The sequence below is a fragment of the Manis pentadactyla genome, chromosome 3 (assembly GCF_030020395.1).
Source record: "Manis pentadactyla isolate mManPen7 chromosome 3, mManPen7.hap1, whole genome shotgun sequence".
Taxonomy (NCBI): Eukaryota; Metazoa; Chordata; class Mammalia; order Pholidota; family Manidae; genus Manis; species Manis pentadactyla.
In genome coordinates, this window is record NC_080021.1 from 16603987 (window position 1) to 16622485 (window position 18499).

Genomic DNA, 18499 nt, shown 5'->3' on the forward strand with positions numbered 1-18499 from the left:
ATAGTCAACTGCTACTCACTAATGCCTTATCTAGATGTTTTTAAGAACTATATTAAATTGAACAAAACTATTATTGCTATCAATAAGATGTCAACCTCTAAATGAAAACATTTTTGAGGACAGAAAGCATATACTAATAATTTATTTAAATTAGATAACCAAACCTATTGAAAAATGAATAGAATTCACATTACTTTTAAAATATTTTCACTGCTAAGTTAGAAAAACATATTTCTCAAAAGGAAATAAAATGTGATATCCATTTTTAACAGTTCTTTTGAAATCTCTTTTCTTCCAAGGTATTTATGTAAATGTATTACACATCATTTCTCTTCCTTTCATATTACTTTATATAGGACAGATCGATATATAAAGTATGGTAGATACAAAAATTAAATCCAGAGTTAAACTATGCTTTGCCACCTCTGAAATGACATTGTTCCACATGAGTTAAAATTTGTAGTTGTAACCCATGAATATATTCTTGCACATATAAAAATCAAGTCATTTAGTACTACTATATTGAATATTTAACTATATAGTCTATTCAGACATGGTAAAAGCAGTTAATTTTGAAAAACAAACGAAAAACTTAGCAACTAAGAAAATTTCCAAGAAAGAACGGTATTATGAAATTAGTATTTTAGCAAAACCCAGTACAGCGTACTTAACACTGATTCCGAATCAAAGAAGGATAAAACACATTCTTTAAAATAATTTCTTAGGTGTACATAACAGAGTAGAACTGACCTTTAAAAGTGTCTTTGATGTAGGGCGATCTTCAGGGTTTTTCTGGAGGCAAGCCTCTACAAAGTTGTGAAAAGAACTGGACCTATTGTAAAGGAAAGTATTAAGTGAACATATTGCTATTTCCTTTAAAAACACATCCACAAATCAAGGCATGTCCCTATGGGTGGGAGGGAGAATAGAAATAATAAAAAGAAAGCAGACACAACACACTATATATTTCATCATGTAAGTCTATGAAAAGCTATGCAAAGCAACTAATGAATCTTTACCATTTTCGAAAGATAGATTTGCACACATTATTTTAAAATCCTGCTCTCACATACTGAAGTATCACAACTCATTCTACGTTGCGGTAAATTAGGGAAGTCAATCATTTTCCTTTTTGCATTCAAATCTAAGATAATATTCTTCTTAGTATTTTTTTTTCTTTTCTCTAGCCACGTCTCTTTCTTGCTTGACCCTTGGATCATCTTCCATATAGCATATTTCAGAACATCAAGCTATTTGTTTTGGAAATAACAATTTTTATACCTAAGTATTTAGTGTCCTTTAGCAAATGGACAAAAGTTCCAGAAAACAGTAAAATTTTTTTAAAAAGTAGAATTCTGTAACATACTATTATATAGTGTTACTGATGATAGTTCAGTAAGGCAGTAAGTAAAAAATATTCCATCAATGTTTGTCATCAATATTCAAATAAGATTTAATTCTTTTATACAAGAATTCTTTTTTGAATCCCCAAAGTATCAACCAGTGTAGACAGCCTGTGTTTCGTGTGTTTATTATTCAGATGTACCATAATAAACTCTGAGCCAAGATTTCTTCAAAACATCTCTACAGAAGCAGCAAAGACCTGTGAACTTGCCTTAATAATGTAATGATAAAAAATAAATTATTGCTAATTTATGCATCTTACTTGTGAATTTTAAAGTATTTGTTAAGTATGGTAGTTAGTCCCCTAGAATTTTTCAAATGCTAGATACACCTGAAGACTTTCCCATTAAAATTTTCTATCACTGATAAAAATCCTTCTTTCCTGAAATTGTCCATCTGTTCTCAATAAACTTCTTTACATGAATAACAGTATTATCAAAGAAGCACTAGGAGATGCAACATCAAAGCACATTTGGAATAATAAATAACAATTAGAATCATCCAAAAATTATGAATTATCTGGTAATTCTAATAAATTATCAAATTATTTTTACGTATGTTTTATATCATATCAATTATAAACCATTCCCCAATTAAATATCTGTACAGGTTGTGGCAATCTATATACTGCAGTTTTAAAATATGAATGTTTAAATCATGCTATTTATTATATAATCAGAGTTGTATGTGTCATTAAAGTACAAAAAACATATTACTTTTTATACAAAAGCCATACTTTTTGCTCCCATGTAGCATCATCTATCTTTTATTTCTGAACTGAGATACATACATGCTATGAAAAGTAGAAATAATAAAGGATAAACATGATGTAAGGATAAAATAAAGCTCTTTTAATATTTCTTCAGGTTATATACACTTCACCTAATTGAAATGAAATCATTTTGATAACATTATGAAAAAGTATTTAAATTTTACCATGTTGAACAATATATCTCTCAGCCATACTCACCATTCATTAGACTGTAGTGTAGGGGGGTTATTTCTGGTAATGAGATATAAGGCATGCCTTGCATTCATAGCAAATAAAGGAGGCTCCCTTTCCGCTATAAAAGAAAGAAAACTTCCTGTTAAATATGTGCCTGTTATATAGGAGCATGGAAGCACTGTTAGTTTTTTTTTTAAATAAACCCCAACTTAGGAAAAAAGTTGCAAGTAGAGTTCAGAGAACTTAGTTAAGTGAGTCAATAGAGAGGAAATTGCAGCCCTGATGCACAACATCTCTAAATAGTGTATTTTTCCAATAAACAAGAACATTGTAAGAGAACCTAATACAGTCATTAAATCAGACTATTAATATGAATACATGACTATTATCTAATCCTCAAGCTCCATTGTAGTTTCAATCAAATGTCCCAATAATGTCCTTTGTAGCAAAAATGACCTTCAACCATCTGCATCCTTAAAGGAAATTGTCCATTTTTTCTAAGTTTTAAACTTACATAAAATTGTTCATAAAATATCCCTATAATCCTTTCAATATGTGTAAAATCTGGAGTCATGTCCCCTGTCATTCCTGATATTGGTTGTTTGTATCTTCTTTCTGTTTCATCTAGCCAGAGGTTTATTAATTTCATTAATTTTCCCAAAGAACTAATTTGTGATCTCATTGATTTTTCTCTATTGTTTTCATTTTCTATTTAATTGATTTCTGTTTTGATCTTTTCTGGGTCTCTTTGTTCTGTTTACTGTGGATTGAATTTGCCCTTCTTTTTCTAGTCTTAAGGTGACAGTTGAAGTCATGACCTTGACAATTCACAAGTATACAATTTTGACTCTCAAATATCCCTCAGTTTGGCTTTGTGCTGTTATTAAATTTAGTTTCCACATCTCTGGCAGGAAAATCACAGAAGCAAGTGTCTCGCTTTTCTCAGTGTATTCTATGATGATCCTATAGAACAGGTCCATGGTTTCAGACTGTCTTGTCATTGATGGTGTTCACTTTGATCACTTAAGGCCATTCCACAAGGTTTCATGGTGAAGTTTCACTTTTTTCCATTGTAACTATTAAGTATTCGTGAAAGATACTTGAGTCTATATAAATATTCTGTTTTGTATAAAGATCATTTTATTCTCTTATTGTATAGATTTAGAATCTTCATTTAATAATTTATAACCTGCTACTATCATTTATTTTGATGTTGAAATCATTTCATTTTTGAGCAGTTGAGAATCATTTTAGCCGACTTCTGCCTTTCCGGCATGGCTCCATCATTCCCTGCTCAGCTCCTTGCTCTCTGGCCCACTAAGATGTTCCAGGATCATCTTATGCTTTCCCTACTGTAGACACGGCTCCAAGGAGCTGTGGCAGGCAGTGTGCTCACTGCTACTGCCCGTGTCACTTCCCTTAGATCCTGTCAGTGGACAAAGGAAGGGAACACACACGTCCCTCATGTATTTGTATTCATACTTGCACATTAAATATCTTTAGTTGTTTATTGAAAACAACTGAGTTCACTACAATATCTCAAATCCAATGTTATAGTACTATTTATTCGAGCCTTCTCTTTCCATTATTTGTAGCACTCTTCTCTGACAGTAAGAAACCTCACTCTCATTATCCTTAATATATTTGATGACTCGCCCCTGTACATAGCCAGTCTCCCATCTTGGCCACCACCCTTTCCCCTTTTCCCCATCAAGTTTTCAAACCCCATTCCCAGCCTGTCTACAGTGTGAATGGCCACTTCATCCACTCAGTTTCTGACACCCCATCTAAACTGGATCACTTTCTGCAGTGAGGCCCTCCTCATCAGCCCTCAGGAGGGAAGCCCCCTTCCTTTCAATCAGGCACTGCCACTGTGTCAGGTGACCCACCCCCAAATGTGGACGTGCTCCTTGGCCTCTGACACCCCATGCTGGGCTACTTCCAGGTCTGAATGCTTTGGTTACCCCACCACGACTCTGAATCTCCAAACTTGACTGCCGCCCTCCCTGGACAGGTTCTGCTTCCACATACACGGCATTCTGACTGCGGGAACTCCCTCCTCTCCTCACAGGACCCTGACACGCCACGCCGGGCTACCATGGCTCAGCAGGTGACATGGACACCTACTTTACACTGTCCTCCCAACAGCTTTAAGAATGAGTAGTTTGAAGATGGCGGCGTGAGTAGGACAGTGGGAATCTCCTCCCAAAAACATATATATTTTTGAAAATACAACAAATACAACTAATCCTAAAAGAGAGACCAGAAGACACAGGACAACAGCCAGACTACATCCACACCTGCGAGAACCCAGCGCCTGGTGAAAGGGGTAAGATACAAGCCCCGGCACAGTGGGACCCGAGCGCCCCTCACCCCAGCTCCCGGCGGGAGGAGACGAGTCAGAGCGGGGAGGGAGAGGGAGCCCAGGACTGCTGAACACCCAGCCCCAGCCATCCGGGCCAGAGCGCAGACACAGTGCATGCGTGGAGTGCTGGAAACTAGGGAAACAGGACAGCAAGACCTGTGAGTGGGTCCCGAAGCCAGCACCCCTGTGACAACGAAAAGCGAGTGCTTTTTGAAAGTCTTAAAGGGACAGGGATGCCACAGCTGGACGGAAGCATCCTGGGTCACAGTCCAGCAGCTGGAAATTCCAGGGAACTCCGGGCACACTAATACCCTGGGAAACAGCTCTAATACCCCTCACAGAGGTAAACAGCCAAACAGCTCCCGTCCATTACTCCTCCAGGGCCCCACCACAGCATAGCAGCAGCCTGAGGCTGGCCACTCCCACAGCAAGGGAGCTTCCTCCATACCAGCCGCGCAAGATAGAGAGACCCAGTCTACACGCAAGTACCCAACACAAGCCACTAGGGGTCGCAGTTGTCCCAGTAAAGAGGCCAGGAGTAACTGGAAAGCCTCAGCTCTCCCAGCAGACAGAAAGCCAATAGCTCACCACTGCACCTGTCAACATGAAAAGGCAAAAAAATTTCATCCAGACAAGACTAACCCAGACAGCGTTGACATCTGCTACATCTTCCCCTGAAAAGGAACCCAGGGAGATAGATTTAACCAGTATTCCTGAAAAAGAATTCAAAACAAAAGTCATAACCATGCTGATGGACTTGCAGAGAAATATGCCAAGAACTAAGGAGGGAGAATACAGAAATAAAACAAGCTCTGGAAGGACTTGAAAACAGAATGGACGAGACGCAAGAGACCATTAATGGACTAGAAAACACAGAACAGGAACGCAGAGAAGCTGATGCAGAGAGAGACAAAAGGATCTCCAGGAATGAAAGAATTTTAAGAGAACTGAGTGACCAATCAAAATGGAACAATATCTGCATTATAGGGGTACCAGAAGAAAAAGAGAGAGAAAAAGGGATAGAAAGTGTCTTTGAAGAAATAATTGCTGAAAACTTCCCCAAACTAGGGGAGAAAACGGTCTCTCAGACCACAGAGGTACACAGAACTCCCATGACAAGGGATCCAAGGAGCGCAACACCAAGACACATAATAATTAAAATGGCAAAGATCAAAGACAAGGACAAAGTATTAAAGACAGCCAGAGAGAAAAAAAGGTCACCTACGAAGGAAAACCCATCAGGCTATCATCAGACTTCTCAACAGAAACCCTACAGGCCAGAAGAGAATGGCATGATATGCTTAATGCAATGAAACAGAAGGGCCTCGAACCAAGATTACTGTATCCAGCACGATTATCATTTAAATATGAAGGAGGGATTAAACAATTCCCAAACAAAAGTTGAGGGAATTTGCCTCCCACAAACCACCTCTACAGGGCATCTTACAGGGACTGCTCTAGATGGGAACACTCCTAAAAAGAGCACAGAACAAAACACCCAACATATGAAGAAGGGAGGAGGAGGAATAAGAAGGGAGAGAAATAAAGAATCATCAGACAGTGTTTATAATAGCTCAATAAGTGAGTTAAATTAGACAGTAAGATAGTAAAGAAGCTAACCTTAAACTACAAACTTAAAGCCTGCAATGGCAATAAGTACATATCTTTCAATAATCACCCTAAATGTAAATGGACTGAATGTACCAATCAAAAGACACAGAGTAATAGAATGGATAAAAAAGCAAGACCCATCCATATGCTGCTTACAAGAGACTCACCTCAAACCCAAAGACATGCACAGACTTAAAGTCAAGGGATGGAAAAAGATATTTCATGCAAACAACAGAAAAAAGCAGGTGTTGCAATACTAGTATCAGACAAAATAGACTTCAAAATAAAGAAAGTAACAAAAGATAAAGAAGGACATTACATAATGATAAAGGGCTCAGTTCAACAAGAGGATATAACCATTATAAATATATATGCACCCAATACAGGAGCACCAACATATGTGAAACAAATACTAACAGAATTAAAGGAGGAAATAGAATGCTGCATTCATTCTGGGAGACTTCAAAACACCACTCACTGCAAAGGACAGATCCACCAGACAGAAAATAAGTAAGGACACAGAGGCACTGAACAACACACTAGAACAGATGGACCTAATAGACATCTACAGAACTCTACATCCGAAAGCAACAGGATATAAATTCTTCTTAAGTGCACATAGAGCATTCTCCAGAATAGACCACATACCAGGCCACAAAAAGAGCCTCTGTAAATTCCAAAAGATTGAAATCCTACCAACCAACTTTTCAGACCACAAAGGCATAAAACTAGAAATAAACTGTACAAAGAAAGCAAAAAGGCTCACAAACACATGGAGGCTTAACAACACGCTCCTAAATAATCAATGGATCAATGACCAAATCAAAATGGAGATCCAGCAATTTATGGAAACAAACGACAACAACAGCACAAAGCCCCAACTACTGTGGGATACAGCAAAAGCAGTCTTAAGAGGAAAGTATATAGCAATGCAGGCATATTTAAAGAAGGAAGAACAATCCCAAATGAATAGTCTAACGTCACAAATATCAAAATTGGAAAAAGAAGAACAAAAGAGGCCCAAGGTCAGCAGAAGGAGGGACATAACGAAGATCAGAGAAGAAATAAATAAAATTGAGAAGAATAAAACAATAGCAAAAATCAATGAAACCAAGAGCTGGTTCTTCGAGAAAATAAACAAAATAGATAAGCCTCTAGCCAGACTTACTAAGAGGAAAAAAGAGTCAACACAAATCAACAGAATCAGAAACGAGAAAGGAAAAATCACGACGGTCCCCACAGAAATACAAAGAATTATTAGAGACTGCTGTGAAAACCTATATGCTAACAAGCTGAACCTAGGAGAAATGGACAACTTCCTAGAAAAATACAACCTTCCAAGACTGACCCAGAAAGAAACAGAAAATCTAAACAGACCAATTACCAGCAACGAAATTGAAGCAGTAATCAAAAAACTACCAAAGAACAAAATCCGCAGGCCAGATGGATTTACCTCGGAATTTTTTCAGACATACAGAGAAGCCATAATATCCATTCTCCTTAAAGTTTTCCAAAAATAGAAGAGGAGGGAATACTCCCAAACTCATTCTATGAAGCCAACATCACCCTAATGCCAAAACCAGGCAAAGACCCCACCAAAAAAGAAAACTACAGACCAATATCCCTGATGAACGTAGATGCAAAAATACTCAACAAAATATTAGCAAACCGAAATAAAAAATACATCAAAAGGATCATACACCATGACCAAGTGGGATTCATCCCAGGGATGCAAGGATGGTACAACATTTGAAAATCCATCAACATCATCCACCACATCAACAAAAAGGACAAAAACCACATGATCATCTCCATAGATGCTGAAAAAGCATTCGATAAAATTCATCATCCATTCATGATAAAAACTTTCAACAAAATGGGTATAGAGGGCAAGTACCTCAACAAAATAAAGGCCATATATGATAAATCCACAGCCAACATCATACTGAACAGTGAGGAGCTGAAAGCTTTTCCTCTGTGATCGGGAACAAGACAGAGATGTCCACTATCCCCACTGTTATTCAACATAGTACTGGAGGTCCTAGCCATGGCAATTAGACAAAACAAAGAAATACAAGGAATCCAGATTGGTAAAGAAGAAGTTGAACTGTCACTATTTGCAGATGACATGATATTGTACATAAAAAACACTAAAGACTCCACTCCGAAACTACTAGAGCTAATATCGGAATTCAGCAAAGTTGCAGGATACAAAATCAACACACAGAAATCTGTGGCTTTCCTATACACTAACAATGAACTAATAGAAAGAGAAATCAGGAAGAAAATTCCATTCACAGTAGCATCAAAAAGAAGAAAGTACTTAGGAATAAACCTAACCAAGGAAGTGAAAGACCCTGAAAACTACAAGACACTCTTAAGAGAAATTAAAGAGGTCACTAACAAATGGAAACTCATCCATGCTCTTGGCTAGGAAGAATTAATATCGTCAAAATGGCCATCCTGCCCAAAGCAATATACAGATTTGATGCAATCCCTATCAAATTACCAACAGCTTTCTTCAATGAACTGGAACAAATAGTTCAAAAATTCATATGGAAACACCAAAGACCCCAAATAGCTAAAGCAATCCTGAGAAGGAAGAATAAAGTCAGGGGGATCTCACTTCCCAACTTCAAGCTCTACTACAAAGCCACAGTAATCAAGACAATTTGGTACTGGCACAAGAACAGAGCCACAGACCAATTTAACAGAACAGAGACTCCAAACATTAACCCAAACATATATGGTCAACTACTATTCAATAAAGGGGCCATGGACATATAATGGGGAAATGACAGTCTCTTCAAAGGATGACCCTGGCAAAACTGGACAGCTACATGTAAGAAAATGAAACTGTATCACTGTCTAACCCCATACACAAAAGTAAATTCGAAATGGATCAAAGACTTGAATGTAAGTCATGAAACCATAAAACTCTTAGAAAAAACATAGGCAAAATCTCTTGGACATAAACATGAGTGACCTCTTCTTGAACATATCTCCCCGGGCAAGGGAAACAAACGCAAAAATGAACAAATGGGACTATATCAAGCTGAAAAGCTTCTGTACAGCTAAGGACACGATAAATAAAACAAAAAGGTATCCTACAGTATGGGAGAATATATTCGAAAATGACAGATCTGATAAAGGGTTGACATCCAAAACATATGAAGAGCTCACACACCTCAACAAACAAAAAGCAAATAATCCAATTAAAAAATGGGCAAAGGAGCTGAATAGACAGTTCTCTAAAAAAGAAATTCAGACGGCCAACAGACACATGAAAAGAAGCTCCACATCGCTTGTCATCAGAGAAATGCAAATTAAAACCACAATGAGATATCACCTCACACCAGTAAGGATCACCATCATCAAAAAGACAACAACAAATGTTGGTGAGGTTGTGGAGAAAAGGGAACCCTCCTACACTGTTGGTGGGAATGTAAATTAGTTCGACCATTGTGGAAAGCAGTATGGAGGTTCCTGAAAATGCTTAAAATAGAAATACCATTTGACCCAGGAATTCCACTTCTAGGAATTTACCCTAAGAATGCAGCACTCCAGTTTGAAAAAGACAGATGCACCCCTATGTTTATCGCTGCACTATTTACAATAGCCAAGATATGGAAGCAACCTAAATGTCCATCAGTAGATGAATGGATAAAGAAGAAGTGGTACATATACACAATGGAATATTACTCAGCCATAAGAAAAAACAGATCCTACCATTTGCAACAACATGGATGGAGGTAGAGGGAGTTATGCTCCGTGAAATAAGCCAGGTGGAGAAAGACAAGTACCAAGTGATTTCACTCATCTCCGGAGTATAAGAACAAAGGAAATCTGAAGGAGCAAAACAGCAGCTGAATCACAGAACCCAAGAATGGCCTAATAGTTACCAAAGGGAAAGGGACTGGGGAGGATGGGAGGGAAGGGAGGGATAAGGGCGGGGAAAAGGAAAGGAGGCATTACGATTAGCATGTAGAGTGTGTGGGGGCACGGGGAGGGCTGTGCAACACAGAGCAGACAAGTAGTGATTTTACACCCTCTTACTGCGGTGATGGACAGTGATTGTGAAGGGGTATGTGGGGGGGACTTGGCGAAGGGGGGAGCCTAGTATACATAATGTTCTTCATGTAATTGTAGATTAATGATACCAAAATAAAAAATTCAAACTGTACAATAAGGTATGCAAGCTGATAACCTAATCCTCATACCGAACATGAAGTATTAAGTAACCTTAGTAGTGGTACTACTACTCTAAAGCATTCATGAATCTATAACCATAGACATATTCTAGGTGTTTAACAAATACTCATTAAATTTTAGACACAGATACCTCAAAATTAATACCACAGTAGAAACTATTTTAGACCTAATTTAATACAGCAAATGTAATATACCTAAACTAGCATATATATATATATACATATTGCCAAATAACCAAAGTGACAACCTTGATAGATTTATTGCTCCCCTTAAACACTGACATAAAAATGAAAAACTGTACTTTGGTACAGAAATTGAGCTGAAACATTGATCGAAACTTACTACACAGTAATAAAGAGCAATGCTTACCTATTTCAATACATGTTATCCCCAGAGACCATACATCTACTTTGCTATCATATTGTTCTTCATTCCTGCCTAAAATTATTTCTGGGGCCATCCTAAAACATAAAATGTTACTTAAAGTTAAAAAAGAAAAGAAAAGTATACTAGTCTTTAAAAATGTAATGACCAACCACATGGAGAATACCTGTGTGAATTCCAGATGATACGTCTGGACATAAGAATTCTTATAAAGGGAAATAAATGCATTACGGGTTGTGAGAGGTGAATATTTACCGTTGCGTACACAGTGTTAGACTTATTCTCACCAGTTGTCATGATCACGTACCAGCGTCCTGGAGGGAAGACTCCCCCAAGCAGGGGTGCGTTCTGCATCAGTTCAAGTTTGCAGATTGTAATATTGTATATCCTTTATGCCAGCGGTTCTCAAACATTTTGGTTTCAGCATCTTATTTAAAAAGTTTAAATTTTTATCACTGGCACTTGTTTTCTTGAAGTAAACAAACTGACTACATTTAGCTGAGAAAATATCTGCCACAATAAGCAACAATGAATAAGCAGTTTGTCAGTCTTTTCTGCAAATAGGAGTAGTGTTCTGTGATAAAAGTGGCTAGGACCACCACTCATAACTAAATAAATTATACAATTATTAACTTTGGAGGCGTCTTGGCTATAAAATGAAACGCTAATTCGCATCTTCAGCTAGACTAATGTTCTCACTGTTGCTTTACCTTATACTTCCTTTCTACTTGTTAAGCACAGACAAACATTTAGAACAGTTTCTGACTGCTTAATAAGATTGTCACCAGGCGTATGTGAGTTCCTGTGTGTAAAAATATGTAAATATGTACATAGTGCTGTGTTCCTAATATACCATATACAAATTTCAATTGCCTATAATAGAGGGCTTCTAATGTGTTAAGATGTTGAAGTAAGCTTGGGGAGTCACCAAGTTCAACAAAGTTAAAAAGGTAGTTTTGTTTTTAATGCACAACTTTCTAGCTCCTTTCTAGTATCTAATATTGATCACTGACTTGTAAAGAGGGTGACCATAAAGAAGCATTATTTGTCCAAAGAACCCTTTTTTTATACAGGGGAAGAGGATTCTATCTAAACTAGGGTTCTACATAAGAAATTTTTGGTCATACAGAACAGTGGTCTTCAAACTTTTTATTTTCTTACTTCCAATGAATTTATTTTAAAAATGTATCCGCTTGTACATTTTTGAGTTGGTATCTAAATTTTATAAACTTAATAGTTGCAAAGGATATAATGCACACATATGTATATGTGCTTTACAGATATTTACAACTTGGAGCTGAGAACCTCGCTCATTCAATTCATTAAAAACACTGCTGTATAATAACCTAATTAGCAAACCCAGTCTGCACGGTCATATGAACCATTCAGATCAGAATTATTTTCTGTCAGGAAATGCCAAACTTCATTTCTCATTGTAAATAACATGTTAATGTGTCCTCACAACAATTGTCCCAGTTGTAAATGAGATAATATGTGATTCACTAGAAAAGAAGATGGGAGGAAAGATAATTGGGGAAAAGAAAGAGCAAGGAGTAAAAGGAACTGAAGAGAGATGACTGTGAAGGCAGAAGGCCCTTTGCCAAAACTTGGTGTCCTAACTCTTCAATATTTCTGATGCTATATATTCTAGATGTTACGTTTTCTCAGATTGTCCCTCTGGTGATGGTTTGAGGCTTTTAATTCTCAGAACAATGCATCACTCTACTCTTCAGGATGGGTGAGAAGCCTTTCTTTAACAAACTGGGAGTTGGGAGATTTGAAAGGTAGGTGGAAAAGAAGATGCAGTAGACCTAAGACACTTCTCAACATATACAGAGAGAGGACATCTATGGAAGTTGAAGATGTGGAAAATTATACCCTTCAAACTTGCTGACATTAATATGGAATTATTTATGAATAAAATTAGATGATGTCTAGAAGTCGCTTCAGATAACTGGAGGTGGGAGGGAGGGCAAGAAGGTCAAGTACACAGGGAAGCCAGGCACTGGGGTAGTGCTGTTAGGCTGAGCTGACCGCTGTGTGAGCCTTCGTTATATTTTTGTCTATTTCCCTGTATACTTGAAATTCTCCACAATAAAAAATGAAAACAAAAAGTTCCTAATCAGCTACCAGTCTTCAGGTACTCTTATTCAGAAGATACTGACACACAGTAAGTATAAATCTAAAGAAAATTTCCACTTAGCATTTCTATCTTCTCCCTTCTTAAAGATTTAAATTTTTTCTCTCCTACCCCCAATACATGATGTAGATGATAATAGGAAAGAAACGTAGGGGGGACAAATGATACAGTAGGAGATACAAGGGCAGCACTCCAAATCTGTATCTGAAACTACAGTGCTTAGAGTAATATCTAAAGCAGCACTGTACTTCCAAGAGAAACATAAAGCACCTGATAAAAGTACAAACACACACTGCCTATTCCAATTATGAGGATCAATACCAGATAGGACTACGCTTACCAATGCGGTGTTCCCACAAAAGTCTTGGAAGTAGAGGCCATGGAAGCAAATCCAAAGTCAGCAAGTTTCACCTGGCCTCGTGGTGTCAGAAGGATATTTCTTGCTTTGATGTCTCTGCGTTTAAGGAACACAGAAGATTATTTTTCTTTCCTTTGTAAGATTATACTGAAAATGATAAAGATCATATAAAAATTTATAAAATAGGGAAGGAGAAATGAGAATAATTAAGGCCTTGGATAATCTCTCAATTGGGATAATGAGAATTAAGATCAAAACTAAGAAATGAGATACACAGAATTCCTATAAGTATATAGCAACAATTTTCTAAAAGAGAAGATAAAATAGCAGTAGAAACAAAAGAAAAAAATTAGGTAATTAATAGCACAGACTCGATATTTGAGTGCCTGTTTATTGGTACAAATAATGGTTTTAAAAATTTAGCTGAACATTCTTATATGACTGTAAGATTTCTGAGTAGACCCTTAACAATATAATGGAAAAAAAAGAACCTGATGCCCCAAATTAGTTTTTTTTTAATTACTCATATCATTCCAAATTTTTGCATAGTTCTCCTACCTAAATATGAAATGAAAACTAAAACACATGAGTAAGATAATATCAATGATCCCAAATTTACTTTTAAGCTCTTTTCCAAATCAGCAATGTACATGTGAACTAAGAAAATTATAATGGGATTGTATTCCCAATGGGCACCATAACATTCAAACAGAAAGAAATTTCTAAGCACTTGTCAATTCATACTATACAGTATTATAATGGGTGTAACATTAAGTCAATCTGTTTTCTTCCATTTGTTTTTTTTAAAAATGGAAGGTTCTTTGAAGTTGAGAAGACCTTAGGTTCTGCTTCCAACTCTTTCATTCTCTTATTTACTATGCATGTGGATTTCTCTTGGACCTTACTATCCTCATCTAAAAAACTGATAACCCATTAATTTGCAATGACTCTACTATACAAGTTTACTATGTATTGTCTGGTTCACATAGATAATTTTAAAAATGCTAGCTTCCTTCTAAAAACAGGCAAAACCAATACCAATGCTAAAAATGTAGTTTATGATGGTTTAATCTTTAAATCACTATCCATTATCAGGGATTATCAAGGATTGTCTCAAAAGCATAGAGTGTTAAGTAGCTTCTACTTGTCTATGTCATGGAATCAATGGAACAAATCTGGCATTATGAGTCACCAGGAGGACAAAAGATCTAGGTTAGTTCTAGTCTAATCTATCTTGCTTCATCAGCTTTGAGAAGTGAGTCACAAATTGGGGCATCAGTTTCTTCATCTGTAAAATGAAACAAGTAAGAATACATAATCCCTATAGTCTTTTCCACTTCACAAATTAAACTTTTCTGTAATTAAATTTCTATCACAAATCTATAAAGTGCACATACTTCAGAAGGCCCAGCAGCATGTGTAGAAAAAGATAAAAATTATTCTCAACAAAGAGATCAAATAAATTAGTATATTCATTTTAAGACATGGATAAGCTAAAAGAATATGAGTTTGTAGAACTCCAGAATACTTTTATTTAGCTAAAACCAACAAAGCTTTCAGGATTAATAAATTCTAGGTCTGATAAATTTGCATATTAATATATGGTAATTTTTAAAGTACTTACCTATGGATCATGCCATGAGAATGTAAGTAGGCTAATCCCTGAAGAGCACCGTGTATAATTGCTGCTATTTCCATTTCTTGTATTGGCATTTTGGGAACTTAAAATAAGATTTTATTTGAAAATAATTATTCTATAGAACATTTTCATTTTAAAATATATATACACATATCTAATATATGGGCAAATTTCAAAAAACTAACATTTAGCAAGAAGGAATTTTTTGCTTTCCAAGATAATAAACAAAGCAATTGAACTTAATAAGTGTGCAGTTGTGCCTAGTTATTATAGTTCACAGCCAATTTTCCTCTAAGTTAACATTTAACAATTATTTCATGATTATAAAAACAATGAAAGAGAAGCTTTCCCTTTTTATATTCCTACATATCTTCATTCTGAACAGAAGGAATAAATCAAGTTTAATGATAAAGAAGGCAGAAAAATGCCTGTTAAATCATAATGAAAGAAAACTCATCTGTTATGCTAAAACGTAGTATTTAATGAGGACAGTGCATACCACACTGAGACTCTAGAAAAGACAAAGGTTTTTACTCTTCCTGGAAAGTTTTAACATTATTTTAAAAATCTCTTAGTGAATGAATTCTCATTTTATTATGCTAATACTTTTCTTTTCTTAATAAATAAAGGAAACTTACATTCCAGCAAATCTGAAACAGATCCTGAACAATATTCCATTACAAGCTACAGGGGGAAAAAATGATAAAAACATTAAAATACACTATTAAAATAAAAAGATTCTATATGAGATAAAATAAATTCACCAAGGAGATTGAGAAGATAGTTTGAAGTGAAACAAACTCTACTTATCAATTACCTTTAAATATAAGTATACATATTGAAACTTGTTAAATGCATACATGAAGTTAAGCCAATGCTACATTAATCTTTTATAATGCCGACATATAACTGCTTGTAGAAGATGTGTGTTTCATATAATTACTAACTAAAGCTATAAAGGAATATATATATTCCATTAATATTAACCTATAGTAGCAATACTGGTATTGTTAGGAAGCAGAAAATCGTCCTCTGGTACTATATATATACAAAGTTTAGGTTACAGTTTAAATCTTTCCTATAAAGCACACAAAGAGTACCTCTTATGTGCCAGGTATTTTACATATATTAACTAATTTAATTCTCATAACCACCTCTGGAAGTAGACCCTATTATCATCCTTGTTTTACAGATGGAGAAACTGGAAAGACAGAGAGGCAGTCTACCCTCTCTGCCACTGTTTTTTCTTTTACCACAGCCTCAAATTTAGGAGTACCATCACCATCAAATTAAACCAAACATTACAAATCTAAATAAATCTAAGTTCTGTATACTAAAATGATAATCAGCTGTAGCTTATTAAAAATAAAAGGTCATTCCTGTTTAAAGAAAACTTAGCCTTTCTCTGAAAAGACATAATTACTATGCCTAAACCGTTGTAAGATTACTACCTTACCTTAGTTTCAACAATAGGGCAAAATTAATTTCCATTTTCTGCAATAAAATGTCCCAATTTTCTACCTTTAGTATTATTCAGCCAAAGAATCACAATCAGCTCAGATTTCACCAGGATTCACCACCAATATTCCAACCAAGATCCTTGTGGTTAAATAGCTTACAATACATTTATGTCAAAAATAAATGCTGATTTTCATCCTTTAATAGGATTGCTCTCAACAAATGTTTGATAAAGCATTTGAAGAGTGATACCGCTAACATACATCAGAACATTTTCCCGTGCACGTGACGGTCAGCTGAATCTCTGGAGTCAACCGGCAAAGGTTCTGTTATCTCTTACTGCCTAAGAGTCTCAGGGAAAGCTGCTCCTCTTTTCTCAGTATGAGCTCACATTTCAAGGTGTTTGTGCGTGGCTTTACACAACTATTTTGAGACATTTTTGAATTAATTATAAACTAAACCTACTAAAATTACAGCAAGGGGAGAGCAGATACCTACCCATGCTCTGTGCTCACGTAAATAGCAGCCTTTGTATTCTACAATGTTGGGATGTTTTAATGTTCGTAGGCACCTGACTTCCTTAATAATACCCTGCCAACTCTGTGGGGAGAAAAAAAAGAATAAAGGAAAGAATTAGGAACAGTTGCCTTTCCTTAGAAAACTATAGAAGTACAAAAGTAATTATTAGATTAAAAAGTTAACAAGAACATACAACTTTGCTTTATTTGTAATATTTAAATGTCAAACTAATATATTTTAAAGAAATTACATTCATATAGTTTACAACTCAATAACATAAAATTCATTCCAGGTAGGACACATTTTTATTTTCATAAAATTTATTATCAATGAGTCTTATATAAATTTTACAACCACACACCAAGCCTGTTGGAAACTATATACTATATTTAGTGGTTTTTCTTCAAAAGTTCAACCGCCCCCTTCTTTTTTGCAGCTTTATTGTTGTATGATTTACATACCTTAAAGTTCAGCTGTTGTGTTTTTTGGCTTATATTGTCTACCAAATGTTAAGTTTTTTCTGCTGTTTAAACTCAAATCAAGTAATTACCTAAATTCCTAAATGCACATATTCTAAAATGCTAGTGAACACTTAGGTTATAACAGAGGAAAGTTCACAGAAAAACCAAGCAGCATGGAAACATTTTCCTACAGGATTTCCCGAAGAGCCTTCCCATTGACGCCTACTAGTAAATAACAGATAAACCTTCAGCAATAAAAGCTACTCTATGACAACTTCAGAAACTTAGGCCATATCCTAAATATAGTTACTTGTCAGAAGCAATCAGGGAACTGAAAATACCAGAGGCTTAGTAGATGTGGGATGGGAACTTGGAATCTGTTTTTTGTTCTTGTTTCAGTTTTTCCAAGCTTTACTGCTGACTTGTACCGTATTTCTAAAGGTAGGGGAACTAGAATACAGAACTTTAAAAAATGTTTTGCACTAGAATTTAAGATCCTGTATCTCCTATGTTATTTCATAAGCCTTCAAGAAAATAGAGCAAGATATTCACAGTGTAAAATGTGTAAGCTGTAAGACGCTAACTTCAGAAAGTGTTTTATGGGCTTTACATTTCAAATTTGAGTGCTCTGGGAGGCAAACTCTCAAAACAAAACCAAGCTAAAACCTGTATTCTTCAATGTAAAAAAAACTTCCAGGAAGGATACAATATTAGATGAGAGAAGATGATGCCCTAGGTGAAACTTTTGGTTCTGGGCATGACTAATTAAACAGACTCCAACACAAGTCTGCTATGAAAGCTGGTTCTAAAGTTATACTGTAGAATGGCAAATTAAATTAAACTTGTAAAAAATGGAGGTTTTTTTAGGGGTTTTAGAAATTAAGAGTTTTTTTAGGTATCGACGTAATGGAACAGTGATCAATCACAACGGTGTTGTCATACCCATAAGTATGATTATCACAAAAAACAACATTTACCACAAAACAGAGATTACAGAAATGT

At 35.8% G+C, this 18499-nt stretch overlaps 1 protein-coding gene across 1 annotated transcript in view; it reads right to left on the reverse strand.

Moving 5' to 3' along the window:
- The window catches only part of LOC130678862 (serine/threonine-protein kinase TAO1-like), a 57822-nt gene that overhangs the window by 30966 nt on the left and 8357 nt on the right, over window positions 1-18499 (reverse strand). Inside the window, 7 exon segments of the mRNA XM_057497751.1 lie at window positions 751-832; window positions 2375-2468; window positions 10908-10999; window positions 13403-13516; window positions 15045-15141; window positions 15698-15743; window positions 17016-17117. Of these exon segments, the coding sequence (XP_057353734.1) occupies window positions 751-832; window positions 2375-2468; window positions 10908-10999; window positions 13403-13516; window positions 15045-15141; window positions 15698-15743; window positions 17016-17117 (627 nt within the window).